Consider the following 21304-nt stretch of genomic DNA (forward strand, 5'->3'; position numbering starts at 1 on the left):
AAAGAGGCCCAAGGTCATTCACATGAACAATGTGCCTAGCTCTTTATAACAAAATCCTACTGTTGAAATCATTGCAACTTCATGGTACAAGATGACAACAAAAATCAGAGTCAACAAAAGTACAAATTTTGTCAAGTTTCTTTATTATGCCAAAGTTTTATAAGATTTGAACCTATAAAATACCAGACTGCTCCAAAATTGTACATTTATATTAATATTTTCCTCCCCATAGTATGTTTTATCACATCAAATATAATTTTATACCACTACAAAATCATTGAATGTATATGTCTTTTACTTATCTTTGAAACATGTATTAATCAAATTATCTACTCCCAACTTTTTGCTTCCATATCAAATTACTAAACAAAACACTGTTTTACTATGGTTTGTTTGCTGGTAAAACCCCCCTTTTTTCCGTGGTAAATAATCCCCCTAACCCCACCACAGAAAACCCACTCCCCCTAGCCCTAGCCCCCAAACACCACTACCCCTAACCCCACCACAGGAAACCCACTCCCCCTAGCCCTAGCCCCATAACGCCACTACCCCTTACCCACAACATAAACTCCACCCCCCCCCCCCCCCCCCCCCCAAATGCCACTTCCCCAGCCCCAAACCCTGATTTCCCCCCAACACTACCCCGAACCTCACCACAGAAACCCCCTCCCCAAAACCCACCTCCACCCAAACTCTCTTCAGGGTATACCAATTTCCTTACTCCTGAATATCTTCACCTCTCCCAAAAACATATTCCCCTCTTATAACATACTCCCTATCTCCAGAGACATATCCCTTCACCCCTTACCCCAGAAAATATACCCTCATCCCATAATATATCTCCCTTTCCCAACAAAATGTTCCCTCAGTCCAGAACATATCCCCCTCCCCTCTCCCCAGAAAATATACCCTCGGGACAAAACATATCCCCCTTCTCATGAACATTACCCTCAGCCCAGAACATCTCCCTATCTCCCTAGAAAATGTACCCTCACCCCAAACATTTCCCTTCCCCATGAAAATGTACCCTCAGTCCAGAACATACCCCCTCCCCATAAAAATGTACCCTCAGTCCAGTTCATATTCCCAATTCTCCAGAAAATGCACCCTCTGCCTAGAACATACCCCCTCTCTGTGAAAATGTACCCTCACCTCAGAACATATTCCCTTCTCCCCAGAAAATGTACCCTCACCCCAGAACATACCCCCTCTCCCCAGAAAATGTACCCTCAGCCCAGAACATACCCCCTCTCCCGTGAAAATGTACCCTCACCCCAGAACATATTCCCTTCTCCCCAGAAAATGTACCCTCCGCCCAGAACATATTCCCCTCTCCCCAAAAATTGTACCCTCAGCCCAGAACATATTCCCTTCTCCCCAGAAAATGTACCCTCCGCCCAGAACATATTCCCCTCTCCCCAAAAATTGTACCCTCAGCCCAGAACATATTCCCTTCTCCCCAGAAAATGTACCCTCCGCCCAGAACATATTCCCCTCTCCCCAGAACATATTCCCCTCTCCCCAGAACAAACCTGCTTTCCCCAGAACGTATTTTCCTGTTTTATCACTTTCTCCATGATTTTTTTTATACGTACACCTGTAGTTTATCTTTTCTCTTTTGTTGATATTTGTTCTAATCCTCATTCCTTGTGCATTTTTCATCCTATTAATTTTTTATATTCTATTTAATTTTTACTTCATCAAACTTAATATTTATTATAGCACCCTCTCCTTAAGACATTTCTTAGCAATACAGCTTTACTCCCAGACCCTATCGGCATAAAAAAATTAAATTCACCCTTGATAATGTGCCATGTAATAAGAACAAAATCCCCCAAAACATGTTTTAATTTGAGCCCCCACATACATACACCCTTCTTCAGCTATAACCTCACAATGTAGTTATATACTGAAAAAATCTCACAATGCTGACAAATTTACAGCTATAACCTCACAATGTAGTTATATACTGAAAATATCTCACAATGCTGACAAACCTGTGATTACTCACCAGATGAACACAACTGGGCCTTCAATTAAATTATATATATGATTATACTTTGGAACATAAAATTCAATTTTAGTCTTGCACCTATCATTCTCTTCCCCTCCCCGACACCCATTCAATAAAACTAATCCATCATTTAACAATTATTGATGATCTTTATTTTGGTATTTTAATTACTGTGAAATATTTCAAACTTGTTGACATTTTGTCTTGCATGAATACCCGACGGCCCAATTGTTCTTAAGCAAGTTGCAAATTTGTTCATAGGGTATCACCACATTGTCTATTATATTTAATGTCTGTACAAATACAGCAATTACAAGAATTACTTTGTTGTACATGATACTGAAGATTTTACGGAATAAAAAAAAAGATGAACTTGAGAAAAGAAGTTAAAATATGATATCAAAATACAAAAATGAATTTTTTTTTCCAAACTTTAAAACTACAACAGACTCTATGAAAAGCTTGTTTTAAAAATCGAATTTTTGAAAGCTTTTCAACTCCTATATCTTCAAATTTTCAGTTTCAACACATAATCTCCTTAAAATTATAATTAAAAAAAAGATTTATCAAAAAGCTTATAATCATAGCCGTGATTAAAACAGTTTCTGATATTAGCTAAGGATGTTTACAACATGTCAATAAACAAACAATAGGAATCATTTTAACCTTGGCATGTCTATCTTCTGAATGTTAAATCATGTCAGAGTACTCTCCCTTTGTACCTAATATTGGATCATATATTAAAGGATTGTACGTTCTAGACAAACATGGTTACCTCCTCACACTATATATACCTTAATTTCAACTTCACCGATGATTTTACAAACTTTTCCATACTGTCTATCATCCTATCATCCTATCATAGCCACACTGTTCTACCCAGCTTTCACACTTCCTTACCTCAGACATAAAACTTTCTCTTTATCATCAGTCACAACATTTTAACAGCCTGCCATGATTCTGCAACCTTTCTCCCATTCTATATTCTTTTGCAACTATTCTTCTATCATGTACAAATCACAACCTCTGATGGTACACAAAACATATTGACACCCTTTGATCATATAGAAACATGTTCACACACTCTGACTGTATACAAACTCCCTTCCTCCTATCGTACACAGACTTGACTCCTTTCCTTACTGGGCCATTACCCATTGTAAGGACCTGTACTTTTGAAGTAGTAATCATCATACCGACAGCAATAAACCCTACTTCACTAAAACAAAAACAGTAACAAACAAAACTACACACAGGGAAAATTAAAATTTTGTGAATCTAAACATCCTCATACAGTTACTTTCAGACTTTAAACACAATGTATACTACAATGGGTGGTCCGTTGGTGATCAACTCTGCCATTGACTAGTAATGTTAAAATCTATACATTTTATTATGGAACAACAACAATTGAACACAATTTGATAAGCCACAGTATCACCGAGACGTAGTCACAAATCCAACAATGATATTTTCACAGGTAAAATTAACAGGTGTCAATGATATTGACATTTTCACAGGTAAAATGAATAGGTGTCAATGATATATAATATTTGATATTTTCACAGGTACAATGAAAATTTTAACTGAGATAAAGATGAAAATATCAATTAAAATTGTTTGCATACACTTCTTTCGTAACATAAAGAGTAAACAACACATCAACATAAATAAATAGAACATGTGTGCTACACTTAGTCATCCTCAAACTCCAGGGCTTGAGCTCATTTATCGATTAATTGACAGCCCGTCAATTTTGAAGATGCACTTCCAGTCAAAATGTTCCTATCACACTTGAAGGGATATTCATAAATATTCAGTAGATATAAATTGTAGCCAGCGAAAGCAATATATTAATTTATTTTTCATTCGTATAAATTCACATACATACACATAGCAAAAATGTGTGTTAAAATACTGCAGTGTATTTTACTTAAATGCTGCCCAGTCAACATAGTTAGTGCACCAGGAGAACTTTTAAACCGCTGGAAAAAACCCCCCCCAAAAAAAACCCCTAAACAAATAAACAAACATAGTAGACATATTTTTTCAAGTAAGTTGGCAAAAAATGAAAAAAAGTAACATTAAAGAAGAGATCAAACACTCAGAGAGAGGTGTTTGTCAGGGATGGAGAGCTTTTTAGTTTACATATTGAATAAACACACATTTCATTTCATATTGGAAACATTTTGCTAAAAGACAATCATTGCACAAAATTCACTCATACATAAAATATAAGGCCAGGCCCCAGTATCAAAAATGATCACTTATCTAAGGAACTCCGATATCTTAAATTTCCCAAAGGAAAGTGTTGCAGAATTAAGGGAAAGTTTCTCTAATTAACATTTTCCCTTGATCTCAAACATTCATCAAACTGGGACCTAAAATTTGCAATTTAGGGATTTCTAAAGCCATGAAGATGTCTGTCACAGTGTATCTATCGTTCTAGGTAAAATGTATCATTAACAACAACAATGTCACTACAGAGGCCAGCTCCATGACCTGTAGATGTGGAGGAGTTATCCCCCCTTTTGAGGACCACCAGCAGACCTCTTATGGACTGACAGAGCTCTGAAAAAGAAAGTTTTTGGGGACAAAACAGAATCCTACAGATTTACAGCAGTGCTGGAGAGCTAGAGCCTCATACAGGGTGAGGAAAATGTAGCACAGGATTCAATAAAGGAAAAAAAACAGCTTAATATTTACGTCACGGGAGATGAGGATGTTCATATTCATATTCAAAATCTTGGAAATTGTTCATCAATCTAAAATATGATCAATATTTACAAAACAAATGGACTAGTATTATATCAGATCTTAAAAAACAATGAATCTGTCGTAATGCTAAGTCATCCAAAGCTCTCTGATATATCTGATATAATAATTCTAAAAACACCTTTTTATTTTCCTTTTGAAAATGTGTTATTCTGAATCAATAATGGGAAAGTTATGCCTATAGATGTAAGCTTTATGCCTATAGATATATCCTTCAGTAACTGTTTGATCTCACTAATGAAACATGGAAAATAGATGCGCACACACATACACTTAAATTCACACACAAGTTATGTCACATTTGATATGCACTTTTAAGAAAATTGTTTGGACGTGAAAAAGAGTGATATTTGATGTGACAAAAAAACATGTTGGAGAGGTCACTAAAATTGTAGAAGGTGATACGAGGGACGGACAGATACATCACGGTACACATAACACTTAGTAAGACAACAGTGACAATTTACCAAAGATTGAAGAGTTACCTCCCTTCTAGTGAAAGGTACACCACCAATGACACATTTTACCTGTGTGAAGTAACACCTAATGTTTTTACCCATATGTAATTACATCTGGTCACCTGTAGGAAATCAATGTCCTATCTGCCTGCCTCAACCTTAGTAAATAAGAATTCTTGCCAGGAAAACAGACTAATAACCCTGACTACATCATCAATCTGAAAAAATATTATCTGAAAAATAACGGAATGCTCCGGTACATTTACGGATGGACAAGATGATTCAGTAAACTCCCCTAACTTCCTTCCCAGGGAGGGTGTGTATAATTAGTTATCAATTTTCTACCTGTGTGCAGTAACATCTTAATTGTGTGGTTACTTGAGTTGTGTGGTGAGTTACAGGTGGATTCCTGTGCTAAGTAATATCCTGTATGATTATTTGTCTGCAGTAATACTGTTTGTGTTCACTTATTAATAGTAACATATATATATTGTGACTTAACCTATGGGTGGCTTAAATTGTAATTTAATAATAGAAACAACTTCCAGATATTATATAATACATGAACCTCCAATCATTGAGGCCAGAACTGAATTTTAACTTTAGTGTATGTTGATATAATCTAAAGTCAGTATCACATAATACTTAGAATATTGCACTTATCTACAGCTTATAGGAAACATATCAAACTTGTCGTCTACGTACAAATTCTACTTACTAAGTAAGACTTGTAGTCTAGAGACATCAATAAATGATAACTCCTGTTCCAGAGGGACCAACATGTCTGATCTTGTAAATCCAGACTTATAATTCATACTAGAAAGCAACTACTGTATACCTGGTAGTGTAAGGGGAAAAACAGATGTAGTTAAATGTATCATAACGATGATATTATCGTATTAAGGGACATTTAACACAAGTAGAAAACAGTGAGTAGCCTAACACTAACTTTACACACAACGAAGGCATCACATTTCAGTAGTATTGAACACAGAAGCAAGATAAGAAGATATTGTCCAAAATCTCACCAAATATAAACATCAAGCTGCACTAGGTAAGTGATTGTCCAGAGAACACTCCTACATCTCGGAAATACACAGCAGATCAGAGAGCAGTGTCATGACATTGTACAGCTCTATAAGCAGGGAGATCATACTGTTTAGGGTGGTAACCCTTGTAATATTCTACAATATAATGATTTCAGCTACATCTTAAGTTGAAATGTATTTGATAAAAACATCATATTTGTTTGATACCAAAATGTCTAGACTAGATAGCTTGCCAGCTCCTGTTCTCAACACACATACTTCATCATCACCACAGTACAGAAAAAATATAAATTCATATTATATCTTATCTATATGTTGGCAGAAAGGTTTCACAATTAACAAATTATAACTACTGTTACAATCTCTGCTGGGGAAATGAACACATCCTCGACAATATGAAAGTCAATAAGCAGTTGTATATCTGGGTTGTAGCACCTGCATGTGGAATCCCCACGAGACAAGGACACTGACTAGGATATATGGAAGTTCATAACAATACTGTCCCAATATACTACAGCACGGTCAGTGACAATACTGTCCCAATATACTACAGCATGGTGAGTAACAATACTGTCCCAATATACTACAGCACGGTCAGTAACAATACTGTCCAAAATATACTACAGCATGGTCAGTAACAATACTGTCCCAATATACTACAGTACGGTCAGTAACAATACTGTCCCAATATACTACAGCATGGTCAGTAACAATAGTGTCCCAATATACTACAGCATGGTCAGTGACAATACTGTCCCAATATACTACAGCATGGTCAGTAACAATACTGTCCCAATATACTACAGCACGGTCAGTAACAATACTGTCCCAATATACTACAGTACAGTCAGTAACAATACTGTCCCAATATACTACAGCACGGTCAGTAACAATACTGTCCCAATATACTACAGCATAGTCAGTATATACCAAGTACTATCCATCCCAATGCAGTCAGAGGTTTGGCTTATTATAGGACAATGAAATTACATCTGTTGATAATTTTACTGAACAGCAATATATAGGTGGGGCTTATTACTAGACATTGACTTATTGCAGGATAATTATATTGGCATCTAGTACACTTGGTCAAGATACCCTTTATCTAATGGTAAATCCTGCCATGTATATGCTGATCTTTACTTGTACATCTCAGTGTATTATAAGTACTGCTATATATAGGGAGCAGTATCTCTCACTAGAACTGATGATACAACTCTGGTGAGTAGCCAGCTATACAGCATTATATTAAACAGTCCCATATGAGATATGACTATTACAAATAACATATATCACTGTCTTATTGTCATAATATCAATAAAAATGATGTCACTTATTTTAGAATGTTTACAAAGCCATAAAAAAAATCTGATGAGTATTTACACTAGCTTTCAGCTACTGACTATCCAATGCCTTCTTCCATCCAATCTTCTGATGTGGACTCGATTTACAGAGTTGGGTCCAGCATAGCAGAACATGGGGTGGTTAGGTAGGTTTGGATCATACCAAAATCTATGGTATAGCATGTCATCTTTGGCAAGTCAAAAGTCACACTTCACTGTTGTGACACCTACACAAAAATAATCTTATGTGTCTGGATTGTCTCCCTTTGCACCAATCAAAAACTACATAAATAAAATACACAGCAACATACATCATTTAAGATATCAATGAAACAGTAAGTTTTAAATTTATTAAAAAGACAGACCTAGTGGTATGATGACAACCTATTGCCATGACGACTAAGTGTCACATAACGTCAATTAGCCCTTAGCCAGTCAGGTTTGGACTGTAGAAACAGTAACACTACAAATATCACAAAAATATAGCTGTCAGTAAAACATTTCATAATCACATTATGACTTATTATGTCAATAAAAAGTTCAATATAATGCAAATTTAAAGAGATAATTTGCAAAACCCCTAATTTGGCCCCTAAAATCCAGTAGATGATCTGATCGGACTATCAGCTGTCAGTAGCACTTTGTCCTGGTAAACTTAGCACCACATTTTCCACCGAGACTTGTTGTTGCTAGGCAACATCTGTACCAGGAACTATTCAGGGGAGATAACCATTAAATAGTAAAATCAGCATCAGGGTCTAGATCCTGCCAATTCTTTGAGACTGCTTAGGTATCCCTCATGTAGTATGTTGAGAAAGTTGGGGTCATTCTGTAAACAGAAAAAAATAATGATTTCATCCTACAGGGAATATATCCATGTGAAATAAATTAAACTAAACGTACTAATCGTTTTCAAAAAAAGAGTTGCCAAGCTTAATTTTTATACTATTAATTGTACTTTTCCTCCCTTGTTTGAAACTAAGGAATTATAGAAAAATGCTAGAGACCAAAAAGCTCAATTTTAAATAAAATCTTAATATTTCAGAGACAGGGACCAATCTAGAAAAAAACAACCCATATGAACTGAATAAAGCACAACAGGCCCAAGGGACCTGCATTGTTCCCCTGGATATTTTAGAGAAAGTTTTAAACCAAAGCCAAACAGCCATTGGTCAATTTATTACTTGCAATACATTTAGTATGTATATGACATATGTGACTTTCTCCTACTGACCTTGAGGAGGTAAAGCATGGCCTGGTGTAACTGTTCCTTGGTAAGCGCTGCTACAGGGATGGACTCAGAGCTACTGGAACCCCCACTACGGTCCAGTGGATTACTGTCATCTGATGCTGTAACCGAGAGTAGAGTCTGTATATACAGGGGTAGATAGGAGGGTACAGAAACATCAAACAGTAGAGGGTCATAAAACACAGATAAACATAGGGAGTTAGAGGGACCAAGTATACAATTATAGACTTCAATTGAGGTCAATCTATGATATACCATTCTGGTTCAATTAATATGGTAAGACTCGGTCAATGAATCTGTGGGGGAACCTGAACTACATACAGCTGTAATTGTGTTACTATAGTGTATAAATAATAGGTTGATTTTCCCATCATGTAATGTTGCTCTGAGGATTTAATTGAAGGCACCAAATAACATAGAAGACAAATGAACAATGGAATAAATCAGAAAGTGTTTGTTAAAGTGTAACAATCTTTAGCTTCTTAGTAGTGACATAATCAGTATACATACAAATGAGTGAATTTCCTTATATTATATAGTACTCTAGTCATGCGGAGGAAAACTTGTGATGCTTTGTATTGTGTAACTTAATTAGTCAATTTAAAAATTGATTGTAAAACATTTTAAAAATGAAAACATTAAAAAAGGCTAAACAGTAACTAAACTAATCAAATATTGATATATATATAATAATTATCCAACCATTATTGGGAAATTTCTACATCACAGTGGCAGTGCTAGTGTAGAAAGTTCCATACCTTGTAATTAGCTGCTTTCACTCTAAAAAACATCCAAATTAACATACACAAACATCCTAAAACTAGTATCAAATGTCATATGATGCTAGCTCCTGTCACAAGGTCTGTTGACTCGGCTGATCACCTTGAGTGGATGCAATTATGTGTGTACATGTAGAAAAGAGCTGCAGGTTGAACCTCATCAATCACAAAACACCAGAAACCCCTTATAATTGCTTAAAGATTTCCTTCATTTATACTGCATCAGTCTGACTTCATAACACCATGTGGACATGGGTTAATAGCCTGATAAACCGTTAAGTATCTGTTTTGGCAGATATAGCAGTGTCTCAAATCGACGCAAGTCTAGTCCTTTTTAATCTAAAATTCCAGTAATATCCACCAAATTGTTTTCATTTTTGCTACAGAGTGAAGTGTATTGGTAGATGTATACCTGCGGTTGTGTTGAGTGCCACCACGGGACCAGGCGAGACCTTGGCCCCTGGGAGAGGTACATTAGCAAATGCCATAGGGGTGAGGAGGACATCTGACCCCATGGGTGCAACTGGCCCTTGGGGTAGGGAACTGCTGGCTGATGCCTGAAATTTGACAAATTAATCACGAAATCAAAGAGAAATAGATCTTAGTTTAAAACCACTAAAGAACCAATCAGTGACATACAGTAGTATCCTATATGTATAGTAATGTAAGTATATTGGAGATCATTTGAAATACATATCTATTTTGAAAACAGACCTTTCTGTACTTACTTATTAAATGTATACATTGTATTTTATATTAAATTTCACTGAGTTTTATGTTACACAATGTTACACAGAAAGTTTCCAGAAAGTTTCTGGTGATAATTTTCACATTAGACTTATAAGGACATTCATCAAAATGCTCCTCTACAATACATACAGGACCTTAATGGAGCAAAATTAAAGCATACATTTTATTAAATTGACATAAGAAATACAGCACTGTGCATTATTTATACTGTCAACAGGTACATACAACTGTAAAAGCTACAATATAGCTGCTTGGTAGTATTTACATACATCAAAGTTAATATCACCCAGTCCTAACGCAGAGATAACAGGCATGTTTACAGTAAAAACAGTGAGGCTTGATAATGGCACAGCCACAAAGAATGTTTCAGACATATAATTACATTAGCTGGACAAGTCTCCCCAATCAGACGCTTTATTGGAGAAAAAAGACAATTTAGTGCCTTTTTTTATCTGTATTTTTTCTCTTTATTTTAAAAGTGAAAGAAAAAGACTGAACAAATTGCATTCTTTTTAACACAGCATTCAGTGGTGTGTCTGTTGATACATTCCAGTCTGGTAATGATGATGAGGGTTCTGGCTACACTCTATAACCTTCAGACACCTCATCCAGCAAGCTCCGTACCAAACCAATCTATCTAACTTGCGTTAATTTCAAATGCATCTCCCTTAAATATTGCAGTAATAAAACATAAAACAGATCTTGGTATTAAATAATTCAAAGGAAAGTTTTTTTATCAATTTATTGGGCCCACAGTGTAACTAATCAGTTAGCACTAGGTGATGAACACAACACATGCCACAGTTTACAACGAGTTGATGGTCCTTTTACACACTATTACATCACCACCTCAGCCATACATGTTTTTGTCACAGGAGCCAGCCACTGTTGGGGTGTATATATCTACTGCTAAATCATCCTACAGACATCACAGACACTCAGCCATATGTATCACCTAGTCAAATGACCTGTGAGTCAGTCACATGTATCACCCAGTCAGCTAGTCAGTCACATGTATCACCCAGTCACATGATCTGTGAGTCAGTCACATGTATCACCCGTCCCATAATTATCTAGTCAGTCACATGTATCACCCAGTCACATGACCTGTGAGTCAGTCACATGCATTATTCAGTCACATGACCTGTGAGTCTCATTTGTATCACCCAGTCACATGATCTGTGAGTCAGTCACATGTATCACCCAGTCACATAATTAGCAAGTCAGTCAAATGTATCACCCAGTCACATGACCTGTGAGTCAGTCACATGTATTATTCAGTCACATGACCTGTGAGTCTCATTTGTATCACCCAGTCACATGATCTGTGAGTCAGTCACATGTATCACCCAGTCACATAATTAGCTAGTCAGTCACGTGTATCACCCAGTCACATGACCTGTGAGTCAGTCACATGTTTTATTCAGTCACATGACCTGTGAGTCTCATTTGTATCACCCAGTCACATGATCTGTGAGTCAGTCACATGTATCACCCAGTCACATGATTAGCTAGTCAGTCACATGTATCACCCAGTCTCATGATCTGTGAGTCAGTCACATGTACCACCCAGTCACATGATCTGTGTTAGTCACATGTATCACCTAGTCACATGACCTGTGAGTCAGTCACATGCATAATCTAGTCACATGACCAGTGAGTCAGTCACATGTATCACCCAGTCACATGATTAGCTAGTCAGTCACATGTATCACCCAGTCACATGACATGTGAGTCAGTCACATGCATCACCCAGTCACATGATCTGTGAGTCAGTCACATGTATCAACCAGTCACATGATTAGCAAGTCAGTCAAATGTATCACCCAGTCACATGATCTGTGAGTCAGTCACATGTTTCACCCAGTCACATGATCTGTGAGTCAGTCACATGTATCACCCAGTCACATGATTAGCTAGTCAGTCACATGACCTGTGAGTCAGTCACATGCATAATCTAGTCAAATGACCAGTGAGTCAGTCACATGTATCACACAGTCACATGACCTTTGAGTCTGTCACTTGTATTAGCCTGTCACATGATTTGTGAATCAGTTACATGTATCACTTAGTCACACATGGTCACTCAAGCAAATAATCAGTCACAAATGATAAGTCAGACTAATGTTCAGTCACAGATGACTAATTTAGACAAAAGACCATTCACACTTGGAGAGTCAAACAAATTAACAGACAACTGCACATGTCTCTAAGCATGTTATGCACACAAACTTAAAGAATATCTAGTGTGATGCCATCAATATTGTTTGAGGAAGCTTATAATAGTGAGTCATGGAGACCTACCACATCTGAGAGTGATGAGATGCCTGATGTCTTCTGTTCTAATGCAGCAGGCGTTAAAAGCTCACTGCCAATATGAATCGGAGCAGGATCTGGTTCTGCAGAATGTTTGATCCCTGGTGACACAGATTTGGCCTGTCTCTGCGGGGCCTTAGACCCACTTGACAACAACTGTTTGATAACGTCCACAGATTGTGCATCCCCACCCCCCTGGTACTTGTCTTTGAGATCACTTCTACCCCCTCGCGGTGACTTTTTGCCATCCCCTCCATGGGGTTTTGAGCGTTTTGCTTCACCTCTGCCACCTGGGGCTTTTTGACTGACATTAGGGTCCTCGGCCACACTTGACACATGGCTAGAGTCTGGTCCCGAGGGATCCACCCACTGTTGACGTTCAATATCCTCCACCATGGAGCTTGACGACATGATCTGGCGAAGCAATGGTGGGAACGTATCCCCAGACGATGGCTGACTGGTCATGTGACGCTCTGCATCGGTCACAGACATTGACCTGCCAGGAAAAGAAACATCTAGGTGACAATTTTCACAGTCATCATTTTCAAGACAGATTAACATAATATTACAATGATAATCCTATTTATAAATATATACTGGTAGCTAGCTTACAATGTGGTTTGATATCAGAATGATGTTTGGCACTTAATACAGAGAAGCTCTTGTTGCAGTTTAAATAACCATAATTATTATGCAGAGTACCTTTTTTTGCCAAAAGGGTGAAATTGGCATATGATACTCTATTACTAAGTTGAACTTGTAGGAGTTTTGGTAGAATCTATTGGAGGAACACAGACGTTTTGGTGATAAATATTCAGAAATGAGACAGTTTCAGGATGCACTTCAAATTTATTTGCTGAACTGAGATATTTTTGAAATCAGATAATCTAACTGAAGAAGGGACAGGTTGGAGATGTCATTAAAATGTATGTCTGAAGGGGAAATAATTGGGAAAATGCATCATAGCTTACTTAATGAGATATTTGAAAGTGGCTACATTGTCAGAAGATTTTCCTGTGGAATAGAGATGGTTATTACCATTATCTACCTAAGGGACGTGTTGTTAATGTTCTCAATGACAATGACATTTGGTTGTGATGTTATCCAAATTTTCCTGTGACGAAGACTTGTGTTGTCGTCAACATTAACCTTTGAACATTTTGGTTGTGATAGCATTACCTGTGGAACTGTGAAGTTTTGGGGATGTTTGGAAGGTCAGCCTGTTGTTGGGTCTGCTGCAGACTGGCAGTCCTGAACAATGTCTCCAAAGTGAGTGTGGCGGTAGGGGTGGTTGCTAGCTGGCTTTGATCTGGGAATGGTGAACATCCATTACTTAACAACAGATTATAATTTTGTTTTTGACAAATATTCAGTTGCTGCATGTATAAACATCATAAGAAAGACAATTTTTCTTCAAGGAATGTAAGCACTGACATAGCATTTCAATATGAAAAATCAGTTTCCTCTACTTTTGAGGGATTCTGCCTTATAGTTGATTTTTCTCCTCTGTTCTCCTTGAGTACTACCAATATATATATATCTACTCCACCTTCTTCCATTGCCATGGAAATCTTGGGGAGTGGCTGTTATTATCCAAAATGTCCTCCCTCTGTCTGACTCACACATCCAGAAGAGTTTGCTATCAGTTCTTTCACCCATATTCCTTCTTGGGTATTATCACATATCAGTTTTTTTTCACAAAGATTTTAGTATTGGAGGACAGGCTAAAGCCTATACAAGCCATCTTCATGGTCTGTACAGATTTATTATACCAAAATTCTGGCTCTTTTCAAGCACTTTTTTTCATTTTTCAGAAGTGTTTTGAGGTAATTTTTGTCTCTAATGTGATGAAAATAACAAAAACTGAAGTGTTCAGAAGACTGCACATGTAATTCATGACTAAACACTGTAATCTGGTTATTATAGAAAAATTAAAGTAGATAATGCTGATGATTAAAATATTTCTATAATAACCTCATGATAAATACTACTCATTTTAAAAGAATCTGAAACAGCAAATTTTACAGCAAGTAAATATGAATTCCAGTACTTTTCAAGCCTTGACCCCGAATTCCAGTACTTCTAATCATCTGTATGAACCACGATCTTCCTTGCAATTTTTTTTCTGTTTCTATGTTCTTTGTCCTCTACATGACAGGCATTTAAGGTCATTTTTTTGTTTTTCTTACCTGTATCTTCCTCCTCTGTTCCTGCTCCAGGAATCTTGAGAGGTTTTGGTTTGATAAGGTTTGAGGCCTTGGTAGCTGAGGCATTTGGATTGTCTATAAATGGCTTAGGGTCCCCACCAGGCACCTTACACTTAAAACAATCAATGGTAGATTTTATTATTTAGACGAAGGACAACACAAAGTAGTGGAGATATAGATGTAAACAAAAGAAAACTGTTTGTGATATCTTTGTTTAAAGATGGCGGCTTTGCCTCACCTTGTCATATTCATGCTGTGCCTTGGACAAGAGCTGCATGATGTCTACATTCCTATTACCCATGGCCAGAGCAGGTAACACCAACTCAGCTTTAGGTGTAATGGTGTCCCGCGCCTCTTCCTTGGCCTTCTTACTATCAATCACCTGCTGCAAGAAGCTGTAACAAACAAAGTTTAAGTGGATAATTCACACATGGAACATAGAACATACATGGGAAATAATTAATACCAGATATGATCCTTCATAAAGGGAGATAATTCATACAGGGGAGGTAATTCTTAAAGGGAGATAATTCATACAGGGAATGTAATTCTTAAAGGGAGATCATTCATACAGGAGGGATAGTTGATAAAGTGGAGATCATTCCTATAAGGGAAATCATTTTTAAAGAGGACCAATTATGATGGGGAGATAATTCACATAGGGGGTAATTTATAAAACATAGGTAATACATAAAGGGGATATAATTCAAATTCATAGGAAATTCATAGAGGAGAGATAACTCATCCAGAGGTGAGTGATAACAAACTTCAGCTGAAAATATACAAAATAGTGATAAAAGCAATTGTTTAAGAACAATGTATGGCTGTTTTTGTCAAAATTTGTTGAGAAAACCGTTTAATGACAAGCCAGGATTTCACGTTGATTTATAGTCGTGAACTGGGGGCTACACAGTGAATTAATTCTGCTATGATTTACAGGCTTGTTTACAATGTACCTGTTCATCAGCTGACCAATCCGAGTGCATTCCTCTTTGTCATAAAACCAGATACCATATATAGCTGAAACATAAAAAAGAAAAAGTTAATCACTTAAACCGGATATAATTAACTCTTAAAGGACTCGTAAATCTAGATTTATTGGTAAGATTAAATACCATTTGAACCACCTTGTTTCAACACTGCTAATGTAAAATGGACTCGCATGCCTCCCATATTTAATCTAGTGCAAACCTTGATTTTTGCTCATGTAACCTGACCCCTTGCAACCTAAATCTCTCCTAGGTCATGCTGATGTAACCTTGACCTTTCCAAGGCCAGGCTGATGTAACCTTGACCTCTCCTAGGTCATGCTGATGTAACCCTGACCCTCCTAGGTCATGTTGATGTAACCCCGACCCCTCCTAGGTCATGTTGATTTAATCCTGACCCCCTCCCATGTCATGCTGATGTAAATTTGACCTTCATCTATGATGATGAAATCCTGAGTTACTGAAGCATAAACTAAAATTACCGTGACCTATATTTGAAATAATGATACAAGTACTCCTTATGGTATGTGGTTAGTAAATGCTAATTGATAATACAATGTACTCCTAGTGCCTTGATATGTTTTAGAGGTAAAAAGAATAATTGCAATAACAAATTGATTTTTCAATTTGATTTAATTTAAATCCTAATTAAATCAAATTATCAAAATCTTCAATAAATCTCCCAAAATTTAGCTCAATTAAAGTTGCTATTAATTTTTGCCTAATGAACTTTCTTGAAACTAAGTTTTAATCTCACTGCTGAGCAAATGACGTTGATTGCATGTGATTTGAGTTATGGGGTTACAGAAGGTGTTCTGTATGAGCTGGCGGGAGGTAGGACAATCCCCAATATCTAGTACGCTCAACCCAAATAGTGCCAAAATTCTGGCAGTTTTTGCAGACTTTACAACACTGTCAACATCTATAGGCACACAGGATCAGTCGCAAACATTATGTAATAATACCGCCAGCTCAGGTGCAGACTGGGGAAGGCTGCAATCAGCTGGATACACATCTCCAAGCCAGCTCTAATGAGGATGTGCTACCCATGCTCACTGGCGGTATACCAAATCAAACATCTAACCGGCCTTCGATTAACATCCACAAACACGTGTACAGAAGCAGAAGTGTAAGAAATATTGGGGAATGTGAAAACAACCTGTCACTGAAGATAAAACCAGAATAATACAGAGAAAACATTAATCCAATTTTCTAATGCTCAAGATTATCTCCCAAGGTTAATTTTTCTCACAGACTCGGTATATCATAGTTTAGGTGTTCCCATAACCACAGATCACATCTGCCATATCAAATTAATGTAAAAATCTCAAAACATTCGAATAAAAAAAGTATATAAATAATACTAACGCATAATTAAGAATATCTGCTCTGATTCTGTTAGGTAATCTGTAGCATACCATACATTACAGGGACCCCGAGAATTCCCCAATACAATGTATTACTTTCAGTGCAGCAGAACTAGAAATATCTGCTATAAATACTCAGGGCCTGATATTAATATAAGCCTACCATGGGTTGTATTTTATCAATAAAGACCCTGCCATGGGTTGTATTTATCAATAAAGACCCTGCCATGGGATGTATTTTATCAATAAAGACCCTGCCATGGGATGTATTTTATCAATAAAGACCCTGCCATGGGTTGTATTTATCAATAAAGACCCTGCCATGGGATGTATTTTATCAATAAAGACCCTGCCATGGGTTGTATTTATCAATAAAGACCCTGCCATGGGATGTATTTTATCAATAAAGACCCTGCCATGGGTTGTATTTTATCAAAATAGACCGAGCCATGGGTTGTATTTTATCAAAATAGACCCTGCCATGGGTTGTATTTTATCAGACATTTATCAGCTATAGGCTTGCTATGGACATACTTTTATCAGCTACAGGCCTGCTACAGACATACTTTCATGGGTTACATGCCTGCTAGGGACATACATTTATCAGCTATATCTTGCTATGGACAGACTTATATCAGTTACAGTCGTGTTATATTGGACAGACTTTTATCAGCTACAGGCCTGCTACGGACAGATTTATATCAGTTATAGATCTGCTATAGACATTATTTTATCGGTTACAGGCCTGCTAGGGACAGACTTCTATCAGCTACAGGCCTGCTAGGGACAGACTTCTATCAGCTATAGGTGTGCTATATTGGACAGACATTTATGGGCTAAAGGCCTGCTATGGACAGACATTTACGGGCTAAAGGCCTGCTATGGACATTATTATATCGGTTACAGGCCTGCTAGGGACAGACTTCTATCAGCTACAGGCCTGCTAGGGACAGACTTCTATCAGCTATAGCTTGATATGGACAGACTTATATCATTTACAGGCGTGCTATATTGGACAGACATTTATGGGCTAAAGGCCTGCTATGGACAGACATTTATCGGCTAAAGGCCTGCTATGGACATACTTTTATCGGTTACAGGCCTGCTATGGACAGACTTTTATCAGTTATAGCTTGCTTTGGACAGACTAATATCAGTTACAGGCGTGCTATATTGGACAGACATTTATCAGCTATAGGCTTGATATGGACATATTTTTATCAGCTATAGCTTGCTATGGACAGACTGAAATCAGTTGCAGACGTGCTATATTGGACAGACATTTATCGGCTATAGGCCTGCTATGGATAGACTTTTATCAACTATAGACCTACTATGGACAGACTTTCAGCTACAGCCCTGCTATGGACAGAATATCAGCTACAGGCCTGCTATGGACAGAATATCAACTACAGGCCTGCTATGGATAGACTTTTATCAACTATAGACCTGCTATGGACAGACTATCAGCTACAGCCCTGCTATGGACAGAATATCAGCTACAGGCCTGCCATGGATAGACTTTTATCAACTATAGACCTGCTATGGACAGACTATCAGCTACAGCCCTGCTATGGACAGAATATCAGCTACAGGCCTGCTATGGATAGACTTTTATCGACTATAGACCTGCTATGGACAGACTTTCAGCTACAGCCCTGCTATGGACAGAATATCAGCTACAGGCCTGCTATGGATAGACTTTTATCAACTATAGACCTGATATGGACAGACTTTCAGCTACAGCCCTGCTATGGACAGAATATCAGGTACAGGCCTGCTATGGATAGACTGGATAGACTATATCGGCATTCTTTTATCAACAATGTCTGTGTGGATTGTTATATGGGTGATAGCCCTGATCTGCTATGGACCTGCTACTTTTTATCTCTGTAACCTTGTGGTCTGATATGGCATGGCATGTGTAGCCTAGCAGAAGGTCACTGACTAGTCCCACAGACAAGACAGTTGTATTACATCACATACCCTAACACTCTAGAAATAGCAGTGACCCAAATTGACATTTAACAGAAAGAAATATAAAATGTTAAGAGGAAAATTATCAGCTACATTCCCATATGAATAGACAGATGAGAAATGTTGATTAATGATATTGTAAGTCACTAGAAGCTCCTTATTTCCTCAGAAGCATCCACTGTTTACTACAGTGCAGCAGTCTGGCTCTCGTTTGTTATAATACCTTGTCTGTCAGGAAAGCATTAGCAATATTACTACGCTAATCCACATGTCATAATTGTTACCCAAAAAACATATTTCATCTACTACGCAAGGAGTGTAGCAGTCTGGCCTCAACAAATCTTCAGTCTACGAAAGGCCTGTAGGAATGTGGTCTAAACAAATCTTTAGTCTACGAAAGGCCTGTAGAAGTGTGGCCTAAACAAATCTTTAGTCTACGAAAGGCCTGTAGAAGTGTGGCCTAAACAAATCTTTAGTCTACGAAAGGCCTGTAGGAATGTGGCCCAACAAATCTTTGGTCTATGCAAGGCCTGTAGGAATGTGGCCTAAACAAATCTTTGGTCTATGACAGGCTTGTAGGAATGTGGCCTAAACAAATATTTCAGTAAATGCTGGCAATCACCAGTGAAAATTGTTGGACTTGAAAAATTAACATTATATCATTTTCACTTTCACTAAAATTCTGAGCTGATTATAGTACAAGAGGTTGTAATAAGATGTTTAGCAAGAAAAAATATTAACTTGGAAGTAAAAAACCAAAAATCTCCAGATTTGATTAACACAGCATTTGGCACAAAGTGATCTTCCAATTGTCTTTGTCATGCACAACTCAGAAGGGAGGTAATTCATTCGAAATGAAACTTTTGAAAACAGAAGTAATTCATACATTTTTCGATGCAATATACTAACAAAATTGTGTGTGAGTAAAGGCTTTGTGAGATTATGTTATAGAATACCAACTCTTGACCAAGATGGATTGATCTCAAACACATACACATAAGATTGTATTAGTTTAATAGAAGATGGAAAATACAAGAGCCAGACCTGGATTTGAGCCCCAGACCTTGGAGCTTCAGACGAGCCAGACCAGGATTTGAGCCCCAGACCTTGGAGCTTCAGATGAGCCAGACCAGGATTTGAGCCCCAGGCCTTGGAGCTTCAGACGAGCCAGACCTGGATTTGAGCCCCAGACCTCGGAGCTTCAGACGAGCCAGACCTGGATTTGGGCCCCAGACCTTGGAGCTTCAGACAAGCCAGACCAGGATTTGAGCCCCAGACCTTGGAGCTTCAGACGAGCCAGACCAGGATTTGGGCCCCAGACCTTGGAGCTTCAGACAAGCCAGACCAGGATTTGAGCCCCAGACCTCGGAGCTTCAGATGAGCCAGACCAGGATTTGAACCCCAGACCTTGGAGCTTCAGACAGAGGAACTAACCAGTAGATCTACCTAGTCACCAGAAGTCAGCCAAGCTTGATTTCAGTATAAGACTATCGTTACTGTAAATGGAATTTTTAACTCCCACACAAGTCCTACAAGAGATTCTATCCCCAAATGTCTTATAAAATTAAATGTTGTTCAGTGCCACTGAGTTAAAATGGTAAAAGGACAAATATCACTCAAGAAAAAAATAACTCTTAGAACGCAGTCTTTAAGAATTTTTATCACATTAAATCCAGGAGACTAGGATTTGAAAAGTGATTAAAGTTAAGGTCAAATAACATGTCTTCTCTCTGTTTCCTTTACCACCAAGCCTCTGTACTTGTGTCTCCAATGTCTGTTATTTCCATGTATCTATCATCTTCATCCTGTATGACACTGGTGTTGGCTCTACTCTAGGACATCACTGTATCTGTTTGTAAATATATTCAAACAAAGGACCCTGCACCAACCTATCATCCAAAGGACCCTGGTACCAACCTATCATCCAAAGGACCCTGGACCAACCTATCAGACAAAGGACCCTGGGACCAACCTATCATCCAAAGGACCCTGGACCAACCTATCATCCAAAGGACCCTGGAACAACCTATC

At 37.8% G+C, this 21304-nt stretch overlaps 1 protein-coding gene across 2 annotated transcripts in view; it reads right to left on the reverse strand.

Moving 5' to 3' along the window:
* Positions 1-653: 653 nt before the first annotated feature.
* The window catches only part of LOC117330520 (mRNA-decapping enzyme 1B-like), a 117465-nt gene continuing 96814 nt past the window's right edge, over positions 654-21304 (reverse strand). The window contains exons 4-12 of one of the 2 annotated variants that reach the window (XR_004533357.1): positions 15897-15960; positions 15179-15335; positions 14923-15052; positions 13913-14042; positions 12722-13229; positions 10080-10224; positions 8874-8989; positions 1951-8468; positions 654-1890 (exon numbers count right to left, since the gene is read on the reverse strand). Coding sequence is in view for 1 of the 2 variants with exons in the window: in XM_033888890.1 (XP_033744781.1) it covers positions 8391-8468; positions 8874-8989; positions 10080-10224; positions 12722-13229; positions 13913-14042; positions 14923-15052; positions 15179-15335; positions 15897-15960 (1328 nt within the window). In the remaining variant the exon portion in view is untranslated. Of the gene's footprint in view, positions 8469-8873; positions 8990-10079; positions 10225-12721; positions 13230-13912; positions 14043-14922; positions 15053-15178; positions 15336-15896; positions 15961-21304 lie in introns of both variants that reach the window. The other variant, XM_033888890.1, reaches the window with a different exon arrangement.

Source organism: Pecten maximus, chromosome 7 (genome assembly GCF_902652985.1).
Source record: "Pecten maximus chromosome 7, xPecMax1.1, whole genome shotgun sequence".
NCBI classification, from domain to species: domain Eukaryota; kingdom Metazoa; phylum Mollusca; class Bivalvia; order Pectinida; family Pectinidae; genus Pecten; species Pecten maximus.